Source organism: Lissotriton helveticus, chromosome 8 (assembly GCF_964261635.1).
Source record: "Lissotriton helveticus chromosome 8, aLisHel1.1, whole genome shotgun sequence".
Taxonomy (NCBI): Eukaryota; Metazoa; Chordata; class Amphibia; order Caudata; family Salamandridae; genus Lissotriton; species Lissotriton helveticus.
In genome coordinates, this window is record NC_136069.1 from 1,489,051,805 (window position 1) to 1,489,070,641 (window position 18,837).

The following is an 18,837-nucleotide window of genomic DNA, read 5'->3' on the forward strand; positions in this document are numbered from 1 at the left end:
TGAAAGATATCTTATCAACACATCTGGAAACATCAGTTTCATGTGTCCTAATGAGAATATATGACACTCTAATCTAATGCCTGGTATGCCAAATTTCAAACATTGCCTTTGTGAACAAGAAGTGGAAAACGTCAATATGTTTGGTGTTGGTTGCAGTGCTATTGGCTTTGCCAAATATTATTTTGCTTTACTAGAATTTACAGAACGTTTACCATTCCTATGTAGCTGATGCATTTGGAAGCAATGTGTCAGTCATTGTGGAGTGGTAAAGAAAGCTTTCCGAGAGAGCTTTCTATTCATGAACATGCATGTGTATGTGTGTGCAGCAATCTACTAATGGTTTTTGTTAAGGTTTAGTCAAAAAACATTGAAAGATGGCCACAGATGCAAGCAAATGCATGTTAATTACTGTGCAGTCATTTTGAAATGTTATTTGTTGTAACTTTAACACTAAGCACTTAAAGATGGCTGTGCTTGCATCTACACAAATGTGCACACATAAGCAGCCATCTTTCAAAGCTTTCTGCAATAATGTTTATTAAAAAACGTTTAAAGATGGCCACCACACTTGATAAGCGTCTCTGAATGGCTTTGTATTGTTTTATTATTAATAAAGAATGGGAAACCTCATTTTAAGAGGGCTGATATAGCAGTGCCTGCGACGGATGGGGGGCACTGCAAGCAGCAGTAAGCGACCTAGTAAGAGTGAATGAGTAACTACAGGGCCCTCACAAAAATAAAGCAAAAATAAATATTGGAAAATAGGAAATAATAGAAAATCTTCAACATTTAGGGTATCTGTAGAGCAATTGCCTTCTCAATCACTACAGCTTGATGTTCAGCCTTCCAGCTCCATTGTCCAATTCGGAACACACTATTAATCATCAAACAAGATATGTTAGCCTCCAGGATTGAAATAGTCTGGCGCTCGTAAGGTTTTATAGTGTGCTTCGTGGCCAGCAAATTTTATGTATGTATAGGCATTTATATAGCGCACTACTTACCCGTAGGGTCCCAAGGCGCTTCGACCGCTGCGAAACCCTTCCTGGCTTCCCTGAGAGATGGTCCCTTAATGGGTATCTCCAGGGTGAGACCAGGCATCCCCGGCGGTCTGGTGGGGCCGTTAGTGAAGATGAGGCAAGCTAATGCCCAGAGTTGCCGAGTGTGAACGCTGATCAGAGTGGGCACCGAGGCGAGAGAATTATCGAGTCCGCTGGCCCTGGTCCAGAAACCTGCCGCGCCGGGAATCGAACCCTGGTCCCGGGCCGTCCTCTGCTCTCGGGTCTGCCGCCTCTAACCAGTGAGCCACACTACTTCACCTATGAGTTGCCTTGCAGCAACAATGCCTTCCTTTTTTCTGGGAATCCCAGTCCCATTATTTCCATTGTGGGGCTGGGGTAAAGCAACATAGAATATTGCATCCCCGACACCTGTCGGGTTTCCCACATGCTCAGCGCAGTTCTTGTGTGTCACACTAGAGCTGACTTCCTTCCTTTCCCCTACAGGAGTGAAACAGCACTTCTTCCCACCCATGGTCAGAATGGGTGGGAAACTTGAGGTTGGTTGTCCTCCAGACATGTGCCCGTGGGGCCGTGAGGAGTGTGGAGTGTGGGCATGATCTTCTCACTCTGGTTCCATAAGGAGATGGAGGCCCTCAGGGACAGGTAAACAAATAGCGCAGATGCACTCATTTTGTGCTCCACTGAGTCAGCTCGCTTCATAAGTACATATTGTGGCCAACCAATCAGGATCCTCCCACCCACTTTGAATGTGCCAAGTAGAGCATACCTGAACACCAAGTGTGGAAATATATTTTTTTACCAGTGTTAACTCTTTCATGCACACTCAAGCACCTTTCTAAATGTTAATTTCAGGAAAACATCTGAACGGATTTCCACAAAATAACAAAACACTTTTTCTGATAAAAGTTCTAAGACTTTGCAAAATTTGGTGTAGTTCTATGCAACTCTATTTTATGTGTTAGAGAGCAAACGTTCCTATAAGAAATTTCACTTTTGTGACCCTTTTTCTTGGGCCTGCTTGAGAAGTCAAGATTTCTTTAATCATAACAGCTCAGCCAGCAGCAACTCTACGCGTTTCAGTCTTAACCAAGACCTTGCTCACGAGACTGACTCGTGATTAAAGAAATCTAACCACTGATTTGGGAGTAATCGCTGTTTGTGAAATATTGAGTCTGGAGTGCACGAGCAAAATTCTCCGCGGAGAAAACAGGAATGCATTTCTAACGGCTGGGCTCTGCCGTGGCTCGTCTGCACCGTCTGAGAGCGCCCGACATAACCTGAACCCGGGCCAAAGGAGAAAAAGATATATATATATATATATATATATATATATATATATATATATATATATATATATATATATATATATATATATATATATATATGTGTGTGTATATATATATATATAGAGAGAGAGAGAGAGAAAGAGAGAGAGAGAGAGAGAGAGAGAGAAAGCGAGAGAGTGAGATATGAGTGAATGAATGAATGCAGGTAATGAGCAACTGTGTGACATGGGCCTGTATTGCTATCGAGTGGCTCTGGATGCATTTATAAACCACTAGGGCAGATATAGGGGTTGGCAAAGTAAGTGCTTGGGAAATGAGAAGGATAAGCTACAAGTAGTCCCTCTGTTCTTTGTATCACTGACCACCTGCAAGTCCTGGCCTTAATCACCAAGTGACAGTTCAAAGAATGTTGGCCTCTGTCTTGAGAGATACCCAGTACCCAGCGTGCTAGAGTGGGCCAAGAATGACAACAAGTGCTGGTCTTTCTGAGGCATGGGCAGAACTGGTTATGAGCAATCCGGATTTACCTACATAGCTAAAATCCAGCTCAAGAACCACGTTGACTCAATATGTTGTCCTTTCCTGTTACTAGACTACACTTGTCTTTTCAAGCTGTCTTATATTTTGTCAAACATTCTATGCATGACACTCTACAGGGTTCAGAGAGGTCACAACCATGTGGGTAGTTTTTTGTGATGTCTTCTACACTATCGCTACCAAGGCCGGAAGCTAGGACCATCTACTGGCTGCTGATGAAATATAGATCAAGTGCATCACTAGCTACAACCTCTACAGAGGCAGATTACTAAACCCCCAATGGCATTTTCTCCCTGACACACAACCTTTTAATGGTAGAAGACTTAGCTGAAGGTCCAATGACAATAAAGGCATATGCCTATTGCACTGCCTATGAAGTACAGTTGGTATAACCTGTACTGTAAATTTTAATTGAAAGTCCTCTTCTGGGCCGTTAAACTAAATTCACTGTTTGGTCACAGGCCTGAGAATGGCACCCATAAATTGACTTAACTTAACAAAATCATGACATGCTTGGACCCCTCTCTTTCAACACCAAGGCTTTGCAACCTAAACAGTCTGAACATCTGGCTGATTTACCTGTTTATCATCATAGGTGTGATCCATGGTGATCATCATTTAAATTTACTTGACTGTCCATATTCATGCATCAATTATTCAAGCACTTTAAATTTCCTGAGGGAAAGTCACTGCCCTGGTCCAGGCCCACCTATTTGACTGGTTTTTCCTTGAAACCAATGCTTCTCTAAACAGCTCTAGACACAATACAGGATGGTTTGCCAGAGAATGAAAGTCAGGGTACACTCAGAATGCTGATGCTCCTTATCAACATTATAGGAAGGATGCTCCTTCGCTTTCTCCAGTCAGCGATCAAAGTCACAGACCACTGACACTGCATCTAATTACATTTAATGAACCACATTTTAATCGTACAGTGGTGCAACTGGTAGTGTTAGAAAAGAACTGATGTTATTGCTCAGTAAACAAATTTGAATTAACAAGATACAAGTATGGGTTGAGATATCTTACATATGGCTATGGCTGCAGTACAGGAGGACAAAACATAAGCATATCTCTTTGTACTTACCAGCATACCCCTCTCAGTGTCCCTTAAGCTTCACTGTAATTTCCAAGCAGGCCCTTGAAGGAGGAGGAAAGGTAATGGGCATGCAGCTTGCGGCCCAATTGGTTTGGGGTTATCCTGATTAAGATGGTTGAAGCCACAAGACATAATGACAACAGGAGCCTGGATAGGACTCCTTCTTGGCTAGGAGAAGTCTCTTCCTGACATGTTGAGTGCATCTTCCCTGCTGGTAGACGTTTCCTCCTCTGTGGTGTTGTGGCCTTTATTCTGTGTCTGTTCAGCGGCTCAGGTTTTTCTTATCCTTCAGCCCTGGTCCTGAATTCACTTCTCACTCCCTGGCTGCATGCTGAAAGGAAAAAATAAAACAAGTATAAGTGAATAGGTACAATTATTCATGTAAATAAAATATAAAATGATAATAAAATGACACAAAAAGAAACTATACAAAGCACTGTCTCATAAGAAAATACCCTTTGCCACTCAAGCTTGTAAAAATAAGCTGCCACTTTTGACTGTAGGTGACTAGGGTGAAGAGGAATACTAAAGAATATCACTGTTTGCAATAATCAAAGAATAATTATTTTTTATATATGATGTAAAAACACAAATGGCACAAAATCGTATTGAGTGACAAGAGATAGAAACGCCCTGGACTCATAACATAAATTAATATACACATGAGTTTCTTTTGTGACAGCATGCGTATTCATTAGGTGGGCACGTCTTTGAATTTCTTGGGAATAGTACATTTTATGTACGTTTCATAACAATAACAAATGTATAAGACAAGACAAAAAAGTATTATTAACAAGTAAAATGTGTGTTTGACTTGACCAAAATCACCTATAATAAATTTGGTTTGAAACAGATAATAACTAAACACTTGGAAAGATAAGGGCATAGGCCAACAGTGATTCACATGTTTTATACAAATATAATTATTTAGATTCACAAACTGCATAAAGAATTTATATTTGAGCTATACCTCGACAGTTTTTTAAATATACATTGACAAATATGCTCACTGTGATGGTGCCGCCCCTGGTGGCTTTAAAAATTCGGAGAGCCCTTGATTTTTCAATTACTGGCTAGGAGGGTAGACTGAAGCTGAGAGGTGGCAGTGTTATTTTATAGAGGACTCTGACTTCCTTCTACCACTAAGGAGGCGGGGACTAAAAATCACCCTGTTTCAGCATCACAGAAAACGCCTCTTCGTGTAATGGAGAGCAGCAAAGAAAGCCAGTAGAGGAAATGAACACAATATTTTGTAAGAATCACAATGTTCTTGTCATAATGCTTGAGTTGAATTTATAATATTCAAATTGATAATACCATGTTGTGCTGGAAATCACAGCATACTTGCTGTCACGCTATCGATTTCGGCAAAGTACATTCCTTAAAGAGAACAATATGACTTTTGGCAGGAACATAGTGTAATTTGCCGTCATGCTATTGAGTTGAGCATAAAAAAATCAGTGAAGTGAACAAAACTCATATGCCTGAAGAATACTAATCACTTATTTGCCTTTATGACCTTAGCTTCTATGTATGGAAGAGAAACGAAAGATGTGATTAAGAAAACTAAATCTATATTTCATCAGTGCTTTTGGTTGTGCTAAAAAAACAAGAATTTTATTAGCACCAGCTATGTGAGAGATATTATACATGACAATGCACATCATGATATCTACTATCCAGTCCCTGAAGTAGTGGTGCTGGGCTAGTGAATGAATGGGGTGACTACCATTTAGCCAATGGCGTAACAAAATCCCCTGAAGGCCCCTGAGTAGGGGGTTGGGGGACTCGAGCTCCAGGGGACCCCTCAGCAAAAAATGATAGGTGGTGGGGTGGGGATGGGGGGCCCTCAGTGTACTTTGCTTGGGGACCCCCTCAAGTATTGTTACGTCACTGCATTTAGCGAATGAACAAATGCATGAATGAATAAATAAATTATGCTAAGGTACCTGGTCTCTAGTATCAGCATTACAACCACTAGATCTAAAGCCGGTTCCATCAATCTCATTAAAGCGAGTGCCGCTATTCTGGATATTCTGTGATGCCACTTTTAAAAACATTGATTGCCAAAGTACAGTCCATGTGTACTAATGGGACATAATTTTGTAAGTTCATATATAGCTTTGTCCAAGCACATCAGCTTGAACTGTCTAACTTCTTTTTGTTAGGCTTGTGGGTTGAATTAAATGTATGCATATTTCAAAATGTATCATATGGCGTGAATAAGCCTAATGTAGATGCCCCTCTGCCTTCATAAAAGCACTGCGCCAGTGTCAGTGAAAGGCTGTCAAACCCTCACTCCTATCATGTAACATTCTTCATAATTGAATATTACTCCTTGCTAAGGCTTAGTTAAAATGTCCACAGTATGTAAGTCAGGCCAGTGTAGATAGTGGTAGGTTTACTCATGGGAGCTAGGCTTGCTTCATGAGTATTGAGCCAGGACCTGTTTAAGTTGGGCAAAAAAATTAAAACAGAGAATAACATACATTTCAAATAAGCACATAAAATGGTTCATTACAGTATATCTCTGTAATACACAAAATATAAACAACAGATTGATATAGTCACTTTCCCTCCATGTCTAAGTACTCTCCTACTGAAGATCCTCTGTAGGAATAATAGAAAACATATTCTCTTAGTGGTTTACTAGTTGGGTGGATTGGTGTCCACCACTAGTAGTAAAGTCAATATCTTGTTAGGTCCACTCAAAGTGTCATAATTATCGTAATTTATACCTACGCTCAAACCCTGGCAGTTACAGCACAGAGCAGACAGGCTTAATGTACAAAAACAATTAAAAAGTCAAAAACACAACATAAGAAAATCCTATTCCACTGTATAAAAATATAAATATAAAACTAGATTAAAGTTTTACGAACAAAGTTACAAAAATCTAATTAGTGGAACCTTTTCAATGTTTTAATATTTAAGTGGAAAAAGCAGAAAGAAGCACAAAGCACTAAAGGAAGACAATGGTTGTGGAAGACCCAGATGTAGGCACAATTTGAGGCCAGCCTCAATGTAGCGCAGGCAAGATTCTTCAAATAGATTGGCTCCATTAGGGCCTAAAAGTAGCAAGGTTCAAAAAGGTTTCTACGTTTCAATCTGGAAAGGGACTTTGTTGATTTTCTGAAATTCTCTGGGTGTCAAGCAGAGGACAACAGCAAAATCCAGCCAAAGTCCATTTGCCACTGGTCAGCTGGGATTCTTCACAAGTCTGTCCTCTTCAGCTTTTTCATGTTATGTTCATGGATCAGCCTTATGATCATTGGAGATCTTTCTGCCCTTGATTTCAAGTGGAAGCGGTCCAACCTCCTCAGGTCCTTCCCATAGGCCACTATTGCCAAGTGCATCAGGTTAAGTTCATCTGGTATCCTTTCCAAGTCCAGCAGTGTTCCGATGGAGTGTCTTGGGGTACCACATTTATGCCTGGTATTAGCTAGTAGGTGGGGATCACTCCTGGGGACTCCCTAACCAATAGGATGAAAGTTCCAAGGGGCATCCTATCCTTTTTGCATTAAGGCAATCATGAGCTACTGAATAACAGGTTAAAAATGATATTTACCCCGCCAGTTTCAAGATGGTGAAAATCTTCGGCAACACTAAACATGGGCTGTGAGGGTTTTGTGTGTGTAGGGAAGAGCACTTTGTTAATCACGAGTGTTCTCCTTCATCTAACAATAAACTCCAGTTTCAAGCTGGCACTGTACCCACAGAACTCTCTGAGACAGAAGTCTGGTAGTACAAATGTAGGGTGCTAAGCAACCAGACAGGCAATACACCAAAGTGTCCTCGCATCCTGTTTGCTCCCTTTGAAAAGTCTAAACTTTTCCATATGCTTCAGGTAGACCTGAAATGCCATGCTTGATACTGTGGTGTCAACAAAACACCCACAGTCCCACTTTGTACATTCTACTGAAGTCAGAGTAGTCTTATCTGGCTGTTCAGGTCAGCCTATTGTGTGCTGCTGGGAGTACCTTCGCACCTTATCCTGGGCTGAGCACAGACTAGGAGACGCTGATGGATAATCCAAATAAGCCTCTAGGGTTTTCAGGCAGGGAAAAGGTTAACCTTCTAAAAGTTGCTTTGCCTTCCAATTTATTTAAAATCTGACTTTACCACATTTTAGGGCCTTGTCACTGTAGGGACATGGTAACATAAATTTTCTACATGTCCTGTTTTTCAAATGCAAAGCACTCTACCATGTGGGCTACAGTGCTTAGATAGTACTGTCGTATTGATATTGAAAAGGGGTTTTTACTTTATGTTAAAAATCGCTTTTGCACTGAAGCAGTCAGGCTACAAAGCTAGGCCTGAAGCCATGTGTTCCTTTGTCCACTAGTGGAGGGCACAGAAAGTGCTGCCATCTACAGGTGACATTTTAACCTCCTATGCCATAGGTGTATTTTCTGCACTATATACTATGGCATTATAAGAAAGTTAAATATGCCAATCATGGATTAGCCAATTTCCACATGTTGTAGGAGCAGCACAACCACTGGGCACTGGGCAGCAGTCTAAAAACAGCAATATAATTCACCTACAATGAGTTGCCCACACAAAAAGGGGCATCTGGACCAATACACTTTGTATATCTGACCCGCGCTTCTCCTGACCAGTTTTACATTGGACCTTGATCCTTGTCTACTGTGACTATTGACTATAATTGGTGCTTTACTTTTTCTTGACACTTTTTTGCTTAAATATTTAACATTTATATCTCTTGTTCCTCTAATTGGATTTTTGTTGTTGTTGTTGTTTTGCTTAATTATTCTCTTTTTTTATAACTTTCACTGGGATTTGTATTGGGTTGTGTCTACGGCATTTTTACTTTTCTGCTACTTCTATATGCTTTACACATTTTCCATTAAGACTATCTGTTCTGTGCCATAGCTACCAGGGGTTGAGCACAAGTTTAAATTACTGAAACCTTTGACTGTACCTAAGAGATTACTGACGTTATTGCTAGTGGTGCACTACCATCCCCTCAATTAATAAATCATTTTCTCACAATAGCATAGACAACAGGACTCCAGGTTTGTCTAATACTAAGCAATTATATCATCCAGGTGGCCATATTGCACTCACACATTTTTAGTAATTGAATATTGGCTTTATTAATAGAAATACATTCTGCCCATTATTCATTATGGCCATATCCAAAAGTGTCCTTCAGACATGCATAACAAATTGAAGTTTAAGAGCACCATTGAATTTTAAAAGATCACAGCAGATCTCCAGATAAAGAGAAATATTTGAAATACTGCACAGGTTAGGGGTAAACAGAAGAGGTTTAACAGGCTATATTCCTCACATTCCTGATAATTAATTCAAGCCACAATAACTTCATTGCAGTGGATTTTGAAAAGCAGTAAACTGTTCTGGGGAAAATTTTATGGAGTGGTCCTACCATTTAATTAGGCATTTTACCACTAATTCTACTTAGGGTCAATGTGTTCCCAGAGGGGCAGGTGACAGGTGATTGTCTGCAATGAGGATATAATTTGGAAAGAATTTATAAGTATATTAGGGCTTTATAGGACTTTTGAATCCCACATTCCACTAAAACACAATCAAAAGCCAACCATTCAAACTCAACAACTAACTAAAATACAGCACAATTTATTGTAGACACTTTCCGGGGATATGTTGGCTGACAACAATTTTAATCTTACATTTGGCAACATTTATCTCTAAATAGTGTAGCTACAATCATTTTCAAAGGCAGAGAGAGTTTGTCCTAAAAGGAAGGGTAGCATCATGAGAATAGAGACGACAAGGAACCAAAGCTCCATCATTCATTGGACAATTATCTGTCCTTAGATTTTAATGAGATGTGGAGCAAGTAAACAACCATACCTTTGTACTTTAGTAACTTCAAAAGACCTTGTCAATTCGTAAGCATTGTCAAAACAAGCAGAGCTGAATAAGTACTTTTGTGAAAGTAACTCTTTGTGTCAGTGTTGCTTTCCAGGCCTATCCCTATATGAAACAAAATAAAAATCTGTTTGTAATTCTCAGGATACTTCCAGAGATCGAGTAAAATGGTCTAAAGGTAGGAATATTGCTTCCAATTATGACTAATAACCAAGAGAGTTTTATTAGGTACCTTCATGTCTCGTTTATCAACATGTATCTGTGTATATTTTGGTCAGATGTATTCATAAGGACATGGGTCCCATTAGGCCCTATATTGTAGAAAAGTATACTATAAGCAATAGGCCTGCTTTAATCGTGGCTAGGTATTCTTTGGAGTCTTGTAATCAGGAGTCTGTATGCAATCCTATGAAATGAGACCTTGAGTACACCAGATGAGTATGGACCACATACCTTTGAACAACAATACTGCTGGGAAAATAAAGTTGTGTGCCCATGGTGTATTTGTCTGATACCATCTATTCCTTCTATACCAATTTGCATTAAAAATGACAAGAACTATAGTGTCAAGCGCACACAACAAAACCATAAGAGTTCTTATGTGTAGGGCTGAGAAGCAGTCTGTGCTCCATGTTTCGCACCTAGGATGCTTTTAAAATTCATCAGTTTCACTCACCGGACCTCCAGTGTCTTTTATCCTGCTGCTGAGAGAAATATGACTCTGCCTGGCTCTGAGAGTTAAAATAACATTTCAAAGCAGTATGATGATACTATAGTCTTGGAGTAGAGAAACTGCAAGTGCTGCTGATATCTTGCTGATTCCCAGTGACTACATCCTCATGAATACCTCAGTGTCTTGAGTTGAGCTGGACCTGATTGGCTAAAACTCACTGCCAGCATGGCCAGGCCTGTTTTGGCAGATACTGGAGTATACTCCTGCGGTGGCTTGAACAAGTGCGGTACTTTGCAGTAAAAGGTAATGGACCTTGTAAAAAGCTGTATGAACTGTGGAGGTCATCTCGGGACTTGGATACCTAAAATCGGGGTCAGCCGATGACCTTTGTAAATGTAAATGTATGTAAATGTATAGGCATTTATATAGCGCACTACTTACCCGTAGGGTCCCAAGGCGCTTCGACCGCTGCGAAACCCTTCCTGGCTTCCCTGAGAGATGGTCCCTTAATGGGTATCTCCAGGGTGAGACCAGGCATCCCCGGCGGTCTGGTGGGGCCGTTAGTGAAGATGAGGCAAGCTAATGCCCAGAGTTGCCGAGTGTGATCGCTGATCAGAGTGGGCACCGAGGCGAGAGAATTATCGAGTCCGCTGACCCTGGTCCAGAAACCTGCCGCGCCGGGAATCGAACCCTGGTCCCGGGCCGTCCTCTGCTCTCGGGTCTGCCGCCTCTAACCAGTGAGCCACACTACTTCACTTCACTTTGCCCTCCTTCTGCTTTAAAATCTAGAGCACCCGCTCCTACTTTATGTGCCCCAAGGAACTTACATTTCACATGGGCTTTGCTTCCCAGTTTTGCAAGAAAGGCATAGTCTCCTGAAAATAGTTGGCCTCGATCCAAACTAACTGAAGACCTATTATCCTTCTTCCAGCCCTCTCCAAAATTATGGGACACTTTGTAGGAAGATAACAATGATGAGACTAGAATTTCTGAAACTGCTTGACCTGTCTCAGTTTGGCTTTAGAGGAGGCCACATCACCAAGACAAGAGATAGTTATTTGTTCCCTATGTTCCGAATTGGGAGCAAGGTGCCACGGTTAGACCTTTGATTCTGGACTTTTTTTACAGCCTTTAATATGGTGGCTCACTCCATTTCTCTAAATCAAATATAAGGGATTAGCCTTTTAGGACTAGCATTGGACAGATTTTCATTGTTTCTCTCAGACTGAATGCAGTCAGTGTTCCTATTCACTGTTTCAATCCAGAGAGTGGAAAGTGAACTGTAGAGTACCACAAGGATCTGCCATTTCACCAATCCTATGCCCAGCCTCTGGGAGAACTGATGTGTAGTTTCAGCCTCCAGTTTGTGTCTGTGAAAGAGCAGACCCTTGTGTCACTCCACAGTTCACCTTCCATTATCTGGATCGAAATATTGGGAGATAAACTGACTAATGTCTGTCTGAATGAAACAATGAAAAAGGTCCAGATTTAGTTCTACATGGCCCATCCCTTTGAAGTGGTGTGGATCAATGGAGTGATCCACCATATTTAGGGCTGAAGAAACATCCAGCTTCAAAGGACCAGTCCAGGCACCATGCTGCTAGGTAGAATAGAGGGAATTAGCAGCTATCACTAATGGAGATTTGGTGAAATGACCTTTGGTATAATGACCACCTGTAATACATTTTCATATTTAAAGCTTTAATATGTATTGCCCATTGGACTTTGCGTATATCTGATATTTTGTGGGATTAAGGGTACGTTTTTACCGGTCGCAAACTTTCCTATTTACTAAATCGTACTGTTTGCTACCAGTAAAAATCTTTTTCTAATGTACTAAGCCCTTTTAGCAATTTGGAAAGGTTTTTCTGAATTGCTAAATGTGCTTATAAATAATTTCTTATTTACAATTTGGAAAGGCATCCCTTCCAAATTATGAATCAGTGAGCTAAATATTCATGGAAGGTGACCCAAATGCCCGTCACCAAGCATTGGCCAGTTATTAACTCCCAAATTGGGGTGTTAACCAGTTCACACAGGTGAAGGGCTCCCCTTTGGACCCCTTCCTTTGTGGGGATCATTGCAGCAACTTCAAGTGTTGAATAGAGTAGGCCACAAGACCACTGCCAAATCTCCCTAAAGTTTTTCAAATTAGTAAAACTTTGAGCCTAATTACAATGGCATCACAGCGGCCACCATATAACATTTATACTTCTGTGTAGACGATCGGAAACTGCCTTTTTGTACTGTGGCTTGTGCTGCTGCCCAGAAAAAGGGCCGTAGCACAAGCCGCAATGGAAAAAGGCAGTTTGTGCACATTCATGCAGCGTGTGCCAGGCATCATGCATTGCCTCAAGTAGTGCCCCATGAGGGGCAGGGACCCTGCTTGGGGCCCCCAAAGTCCCTTCGGCTGCCTTTTCATGGCGGTGGGACCGCCATGAAAAAGCAGTCAAAAAGGGATTTCCTAATCCCTATGGCGGTGCCTGCACCTTGTAAGGTTAGGAATCAGACCACCATCCCAACGAGATCTTTGATCCTGTTGGAGACATCAGTCCTACCCACAACCTCTGAGATCTGATTGCTGGTATTGTAATCCGGCGGTCAGGCCGATTCCGAGGATGTCGGGCAGACTGCCACTGATGGCTTGTTGGTGGCAGTCCATCCAACATCGTAATGGCCCCCTTTATTCTTAAAATTGGCCTTTTTTCCTTTCCCCAAAAGTACTATAAAACATTTTTGAAAACTTTCACGCGGATGATGGTCCGCTGTCTCTTACTAGCCACCATCAGTGTGAAGGCAGCCAATGAGAGGGAATCGCAGTTTTGTGACCTGCCTATTGAATATTAACTAGTCAGGTCATTCTATGACCACTCACTAATTTCATAATTTGCAAACCGACCTATAAGTACATAGATTAGCTCGCAAAATATTTACTGGTCGCAACAAGTGGGGCATAATTTGAGACTTATTTTCGTGACCAGTACTATAGTATATCTGGCCCTAAATTGTTTGACTTTGCAGATCACTAGGTCTAAAAACACAGTTTTATTACTTTAAAACTTCTTTTTCACAGAATTTCTCAAATTTTTTAGTTTCTGTGAAAAATGGATGTGACAGTTGGAACTGATTCCAAGATTGTATTCAATTATTTAAAAAGTCAGCAACATATCTGATTGATGATATTAACAATAAAATGCCATTTTCATAGTTTGTAGAATAATTTTTATTTATAAGTGGTTGCAATATGTAAATGCCATTGCAACCAGTGGTGGCTGCTCCCGGACAGCAGCAATGGGGGCGGGATGGGGGAAGAGGGAGAGGAGGTGGAGGGGTAAAAAAAATACACTTACCTGCTGGCTGGCCAGCTAGTCAGCCGCCGCCTCTCCTCTGTCCTCTTCCTGGCTTCTTCACTACAAACAGAAAGCAGGAAGTATCCGGGCTACCGAGCACCCCATAGTCAAACACAACGCTGCCTTGCAGCTTTGTGATTGGTCTGAACACCGTGTTTCATCACTCAGCCAGGGAATGGGAGCCTGGACATGTTCTACACCCAGGTTGTAATGAAGCCTGGGTGGAGAACATGCAAAGTGCGCATGAATGTTTGGATGGCCCAATAGGGCCTGCCAAACATTCATACAAACTTACATAGTGCTCACCACTCCTTTCCCTGCTCTGAGAGCAGAGCAGATCCCAGTGCGTCTCTAAGACGCCGCAGCGGAAACAAATAAAATGATAATATCGTTGAGTTCTTATAATTTTATTTTTCCTTTTTTTACTACGAAAACCTGTGGGGCAACGCTCCTCTGTCTTAGTGGAGGAGTCGCCACTGATTACAACATCCATCTAAAGCTTTTGTTATGGCAATTGAGTATTAATCGAATATTTATAAAGAATATATCAATCAGATCTTAATGATTTTAGGCCTCTATTGTACTGCTTGCCAACATCAGAATCGCCTTTTATTTTTTGAGGGTATATTTTTGCACGACTTCAAACAAATGTAAGAGAGAAGGTTGGATAGTGTTCATTGAATGCACACATAGGTTTGTGGTTGTATATGTCAATACATTAATTATATGAATTTGAATTGGTTTTTGACTCTGTAAAACATTATCTTTCAATTAGATAAATAACCTGAGCTGATGCAGGTGCATGGAACCAATAATCAATTTTGCACATGTTAACATGTGCACATTATATTGTCAATCTATTATACAATTAGGTAAATTATGTTTTCATTTTTTTTCAGTTCCAATGGGAAATCAGTCACTTGGGCTCAGAATGAGAAGAGCAGCAGAGGACAACACCTTTGGCAGCGACTTTCTGTCCACATCAAGAAGAAAGAGAATCCTAATCAAACCGCTGTCATCAAGCCCTTTTCGAAAAGCAACACAGAGAGCCGGTACAGCAGCACTAGTTTCCCAGATGCCAGTGCCAAAATGCTTTATGATGTCTCAGAGGCAGAGGAACACTATCCAGTGCAGTACCGGCCCCAGACTCCTTCGCCAATCAGCACCGTGAGCCAGCGAGCTGCCTCTGTCAGCCACATGGATGACGACATACCCTCGTTTCACTCTGAGCATGGACAGAGAAGCAGCTCCTCCCAAGGGTCCTTGATGGATCAAATCAGTAGTGTTGTCACTCGATTTACTGCAAACATCAGTGAGTTGAACTCTATGATGCTCACGGCGAATGCTCCAGGAACCATGGTCCCAACACCTCTCTGCGCCTCCTACCTGATCCCAAGAGAGATACAGCTTCCAACCACGATGACCACGTTTGCCGAGATCCAGCCAACGCCTGTTACTGATGTCAATGGTGGTGCCAAGTCCACCGGTAAACCTCCTAGCGACAGTGTCAAAGATGGGCCATCAGAGGCTGTTGCAGCAAAGCCAGATCTTGAGGAGCTTGTTGCTCTAACACCGCCTTCACCTTTTAGAGATTCTGTTGACTCCGGGAGTTCCTCCCCTACCTCCCCAGTGTCAGAGTCAGCTCTCTGTATGCCGGCCTCCCCTAAATACGACACTATTATCCTGAGAGACTATACTCAAAGCTCCTCATCATTGTGAATGTATTTCAAGGTCACATTGGGGCTCCACAACTGTGAACAGACCATTGAAGGCAGAATCAAGCACTCTAGACACTGTCTGCACAGATTCAGTAAGAGGCGCCGATCTCTGCCGCGTTACAAGCAAAGTGAGAGGAACCATATAATGGGTTGGAAGAGATGGTTTTTGAAGACGAGGGGCAGGATTTCTTTCTAGTGGCCTTAAAAACACAGGGGCTTTTGAGAAACGCTGCGCCTTTGATGGAATGAATGAAGAGATGGTTCAAACAATAACATACCAAGTGCTTTTCTTTAGAGTATCCATGTAACTGCATATACAGTACAAGAACAAACCAGATTGTAAAACAACTGTGAAAAGTTTTGTTCATTTACTTTTATTCTCTACCCAGAGTTGAACCATGACCTTTTAGCAAGAAGAGAAGACCAAACATGAATGTACATTTTTTAACAGACTCAAAAATATGGGACCAAAACGCCAGGCTTTTTTAAAGAAGGAAACAAAGGGCAGTAAAGTATATCCACGACCGACTAAACTATCCCAAAATGTGTGAGGCACACGATACACATAAAGGATAGCTGGCATCCTCCCGTAAGTGACTGCGTGATCTAGGGCTTTAAAGTGACTTACCTAAAAATGCAAATTTGTTTATGAGAATCTGTTTTTATACATCTTGATCTAACATTGACTTCAATTCCTCATCTCCTATTTAAAAAAAGAAGGTCCACTGAAAAACCCTTGTTAAAGATTCCCTGTCTTTTTCACCTTCTTGCTGACTAACACAAGAGTAGCAAAAAATATTTTCTGGAGCACTTTTTTGTAATTTATTTTTAGGGGAACTTGTTTTAGGGGAATAATACATTTCTAACTGCATTATTATTGTGAATCAATTGCAAACTTCTTCCCTATAAGGCTTTTTGCATATTTGATTTTGAGCATTTTATGCCTATCTGGGTGGATAACACAAATACACATTCTGGGCCAAGGATTTCAAATTTAGGGCATGATAGCCAAACGCCAAGCAAAAGTGTTCCCTAAAAGTTACAAAAGTAAAAATGTAAGACATTCCTAAGAAAGGCTTTGTAATTTTTATTGATCAGCACCTTATGTGGCTTCCAGTGGTGGACTGTGCAAACCATCACTTAAAAAGCAATACCTAGCTGGAAAACAGTTTCACCCAACATACGTACCTACCAAACATTGAAAAAGCAGCATTTATTCTTACCAAGTTAAACAAAAATCCAGCTTTTGCCCCAATCAGTTGGTGAAAGTTGGTGCAAATGTCATTATGCGCAGGAAGTTCAGCGCAAATGTCTTTACCAGACATGTGGTCCAAATATTGTTTAGCACCAGTTGGTGAATGCAACAGGTAGTGCAGAATTACATTTTACTGGTGTAGGTCATTTGACCTGGTCTCAGATTACGTAAAGCTCTCATTGTTATTAATCTTAAAAAAAGACAAATGGATGACTTAAGGTGCAAATAATATTGACAGCACATCCCCCTAATAACCTGGAACATTTAACCCTATAACTCTATGTTATTACCCTATTATCCTAGCACATTGCTAACTTCGTTGCATGCCTGGAAAGAGTAGCAGAGTGTTTGATTTCCATCCATGTGTGTTCAGACATGAAGACATCCCTCACAAATGCTGAAACGTGTTTTGCCCTCAGCAGACAGCTATCCCGAGGTGCCAAATGAGTCTAAATAGGATAGCACTCGAGATAAAAGGTTTACTGCAGTTCAGAATGATGCAGCCTTATTTTGAGAGAGCCTTAGGGAAAACAGTCTTGAGAAAAAGGCTGGCGTGTTTTTTTACTGGGAGAAACGAAGGGAATTTACAAAAAAAATCGCTGTTTTTCTTTTCTTGTAATATTGCTAATGTCAAAGAAATAATGACAATATCTGATTATCAATTTGAAGCACATTTAGCCATTTCAGAACAATATTTCTAATATCTTTTTGTAAAACTTAAATGCTTACGGTTTGTGTATTGCAAATGTGTGTTGAATAACCATGTAATACAGTCTTCTATATCTCACACAAAAATTTGTATATTTCTTGTTTATTTTGTAACTTTTATTGTGCTCTTCTTTCTATGACTGGTAGTGTTGTCCTCCCACCGTAGGCCTAGATGTAACTCATTTTCTCATGTGCAGGATCATCCACAGAATATTCTGGAACTTTCAAGTTTCTAGCTAAGATGTCGCAAGACCAAAGGAGTACAACAAAGAGACACAGAGTGGGAGGCAATGTCTTTTCACAAATCCCAGATTCTTCCAATTGGCGTATATGTATGTGAACCACAATGTAATGCCTTTCACTGTCATATTGTGCTGAGGTCCTCATACATGTGCCACCCATCAAACAGATCATACAGTTGTACACTATTTTATCTTTTGATTCCTGAGTGATCCAATATAGAAATATAAATATAATCATAGTTTTGTGAAGGGTGTGCATAGTTTAGTTCTTTCAATCGTCCTGTAATTCCCCTGAACATTACTACTACTGTTAGTAGCTCCTACGGTTTTTGCCATGTGGCTTTTAATATTAAAATGCATACTTTTGAACCCTTTATAACTTCTTTCAAGAAAAATAAATTGCCAAGATTCATCCAATTTCAAAACCTAGAGGAAACCCTTTGTGGTTTATGTGCTTTTCAGTGAAGCAAAGGATTGTTTTTACAGCAGAGAGAGTTGCTCATGTGTCCCTTAAATTTAGAATGCTCTCTACAACTCCCTTTCACAATTCTGCCCATTCCTTTATGGACCAGCTGGGCTGGTTCTGATAGAGAAGAGTGGTGGGTTGTGGAGAGTCCTAAACTGTGCAAGGACATTGTAGTGAGCAAAACTTTGATTCTCGGACGTCTCATTTGAGATGCGTGCAGTGGTAGAATGCATTTAGATAGTGGGTGGAACAGCTTTGTATACCTGCCGAGTCATGCCTTACAGCTGGATGTCTTGCACCAACAACAAATGTACGTCTCAGACACAGGCTATCTAAATGCACGATTCTTTATTTGAGTTTGAGTTTGATAAGCAGTCTTACAAAGAAAATATAAAAAGTCAATATACACAATAGGTAATTTACATTACAAAGTAAGAAAATAAGATGTGTCTATACAGAAAGAGGCCATTTACACAGCGTAGCTAGTGGATGTTTGCTTCTCAGTCTTCTAGCTCATCTAAGTGCAATAGCTTTTAACTTCCTCAAGTAAATAGTTCTTGAAATGGGTCAGTGCCCTATGTGTGTCTTTCCTTTCTTCATA

At 40.8% G+C, this 18,837-nt stretch overlaps 1 protein-coding gene across 3 annotated transcripts in view; it reads left to right on the forward strand.

The window, feature by feature from the left end:
- The window catches only part of GRM5 (glutamate metabotropic receptor 5), a 967,370-nt gene extending 951,709 nt beyond the window's left edge, over positions 1-15,661 (forward strand). For all 3 annotated transcript variants that reach the window (XM_078658429.1, XM_078658430.1, XM_078658431.1), the window contains one exon: positions 14,747-15,661. In XM_078658429.1, the coding sequence (XP_078514555.1) occupies positions 14,747-15,566 (820 nt within the window). In that variant the 3' untranslated portion in view covers positions 15,567-15,661. The remainder of the gene's footprint in view (positions 1-14,746) is intronic.
- Positions 15,662-18,837: the final 3,176 nt, after the last annotated feature.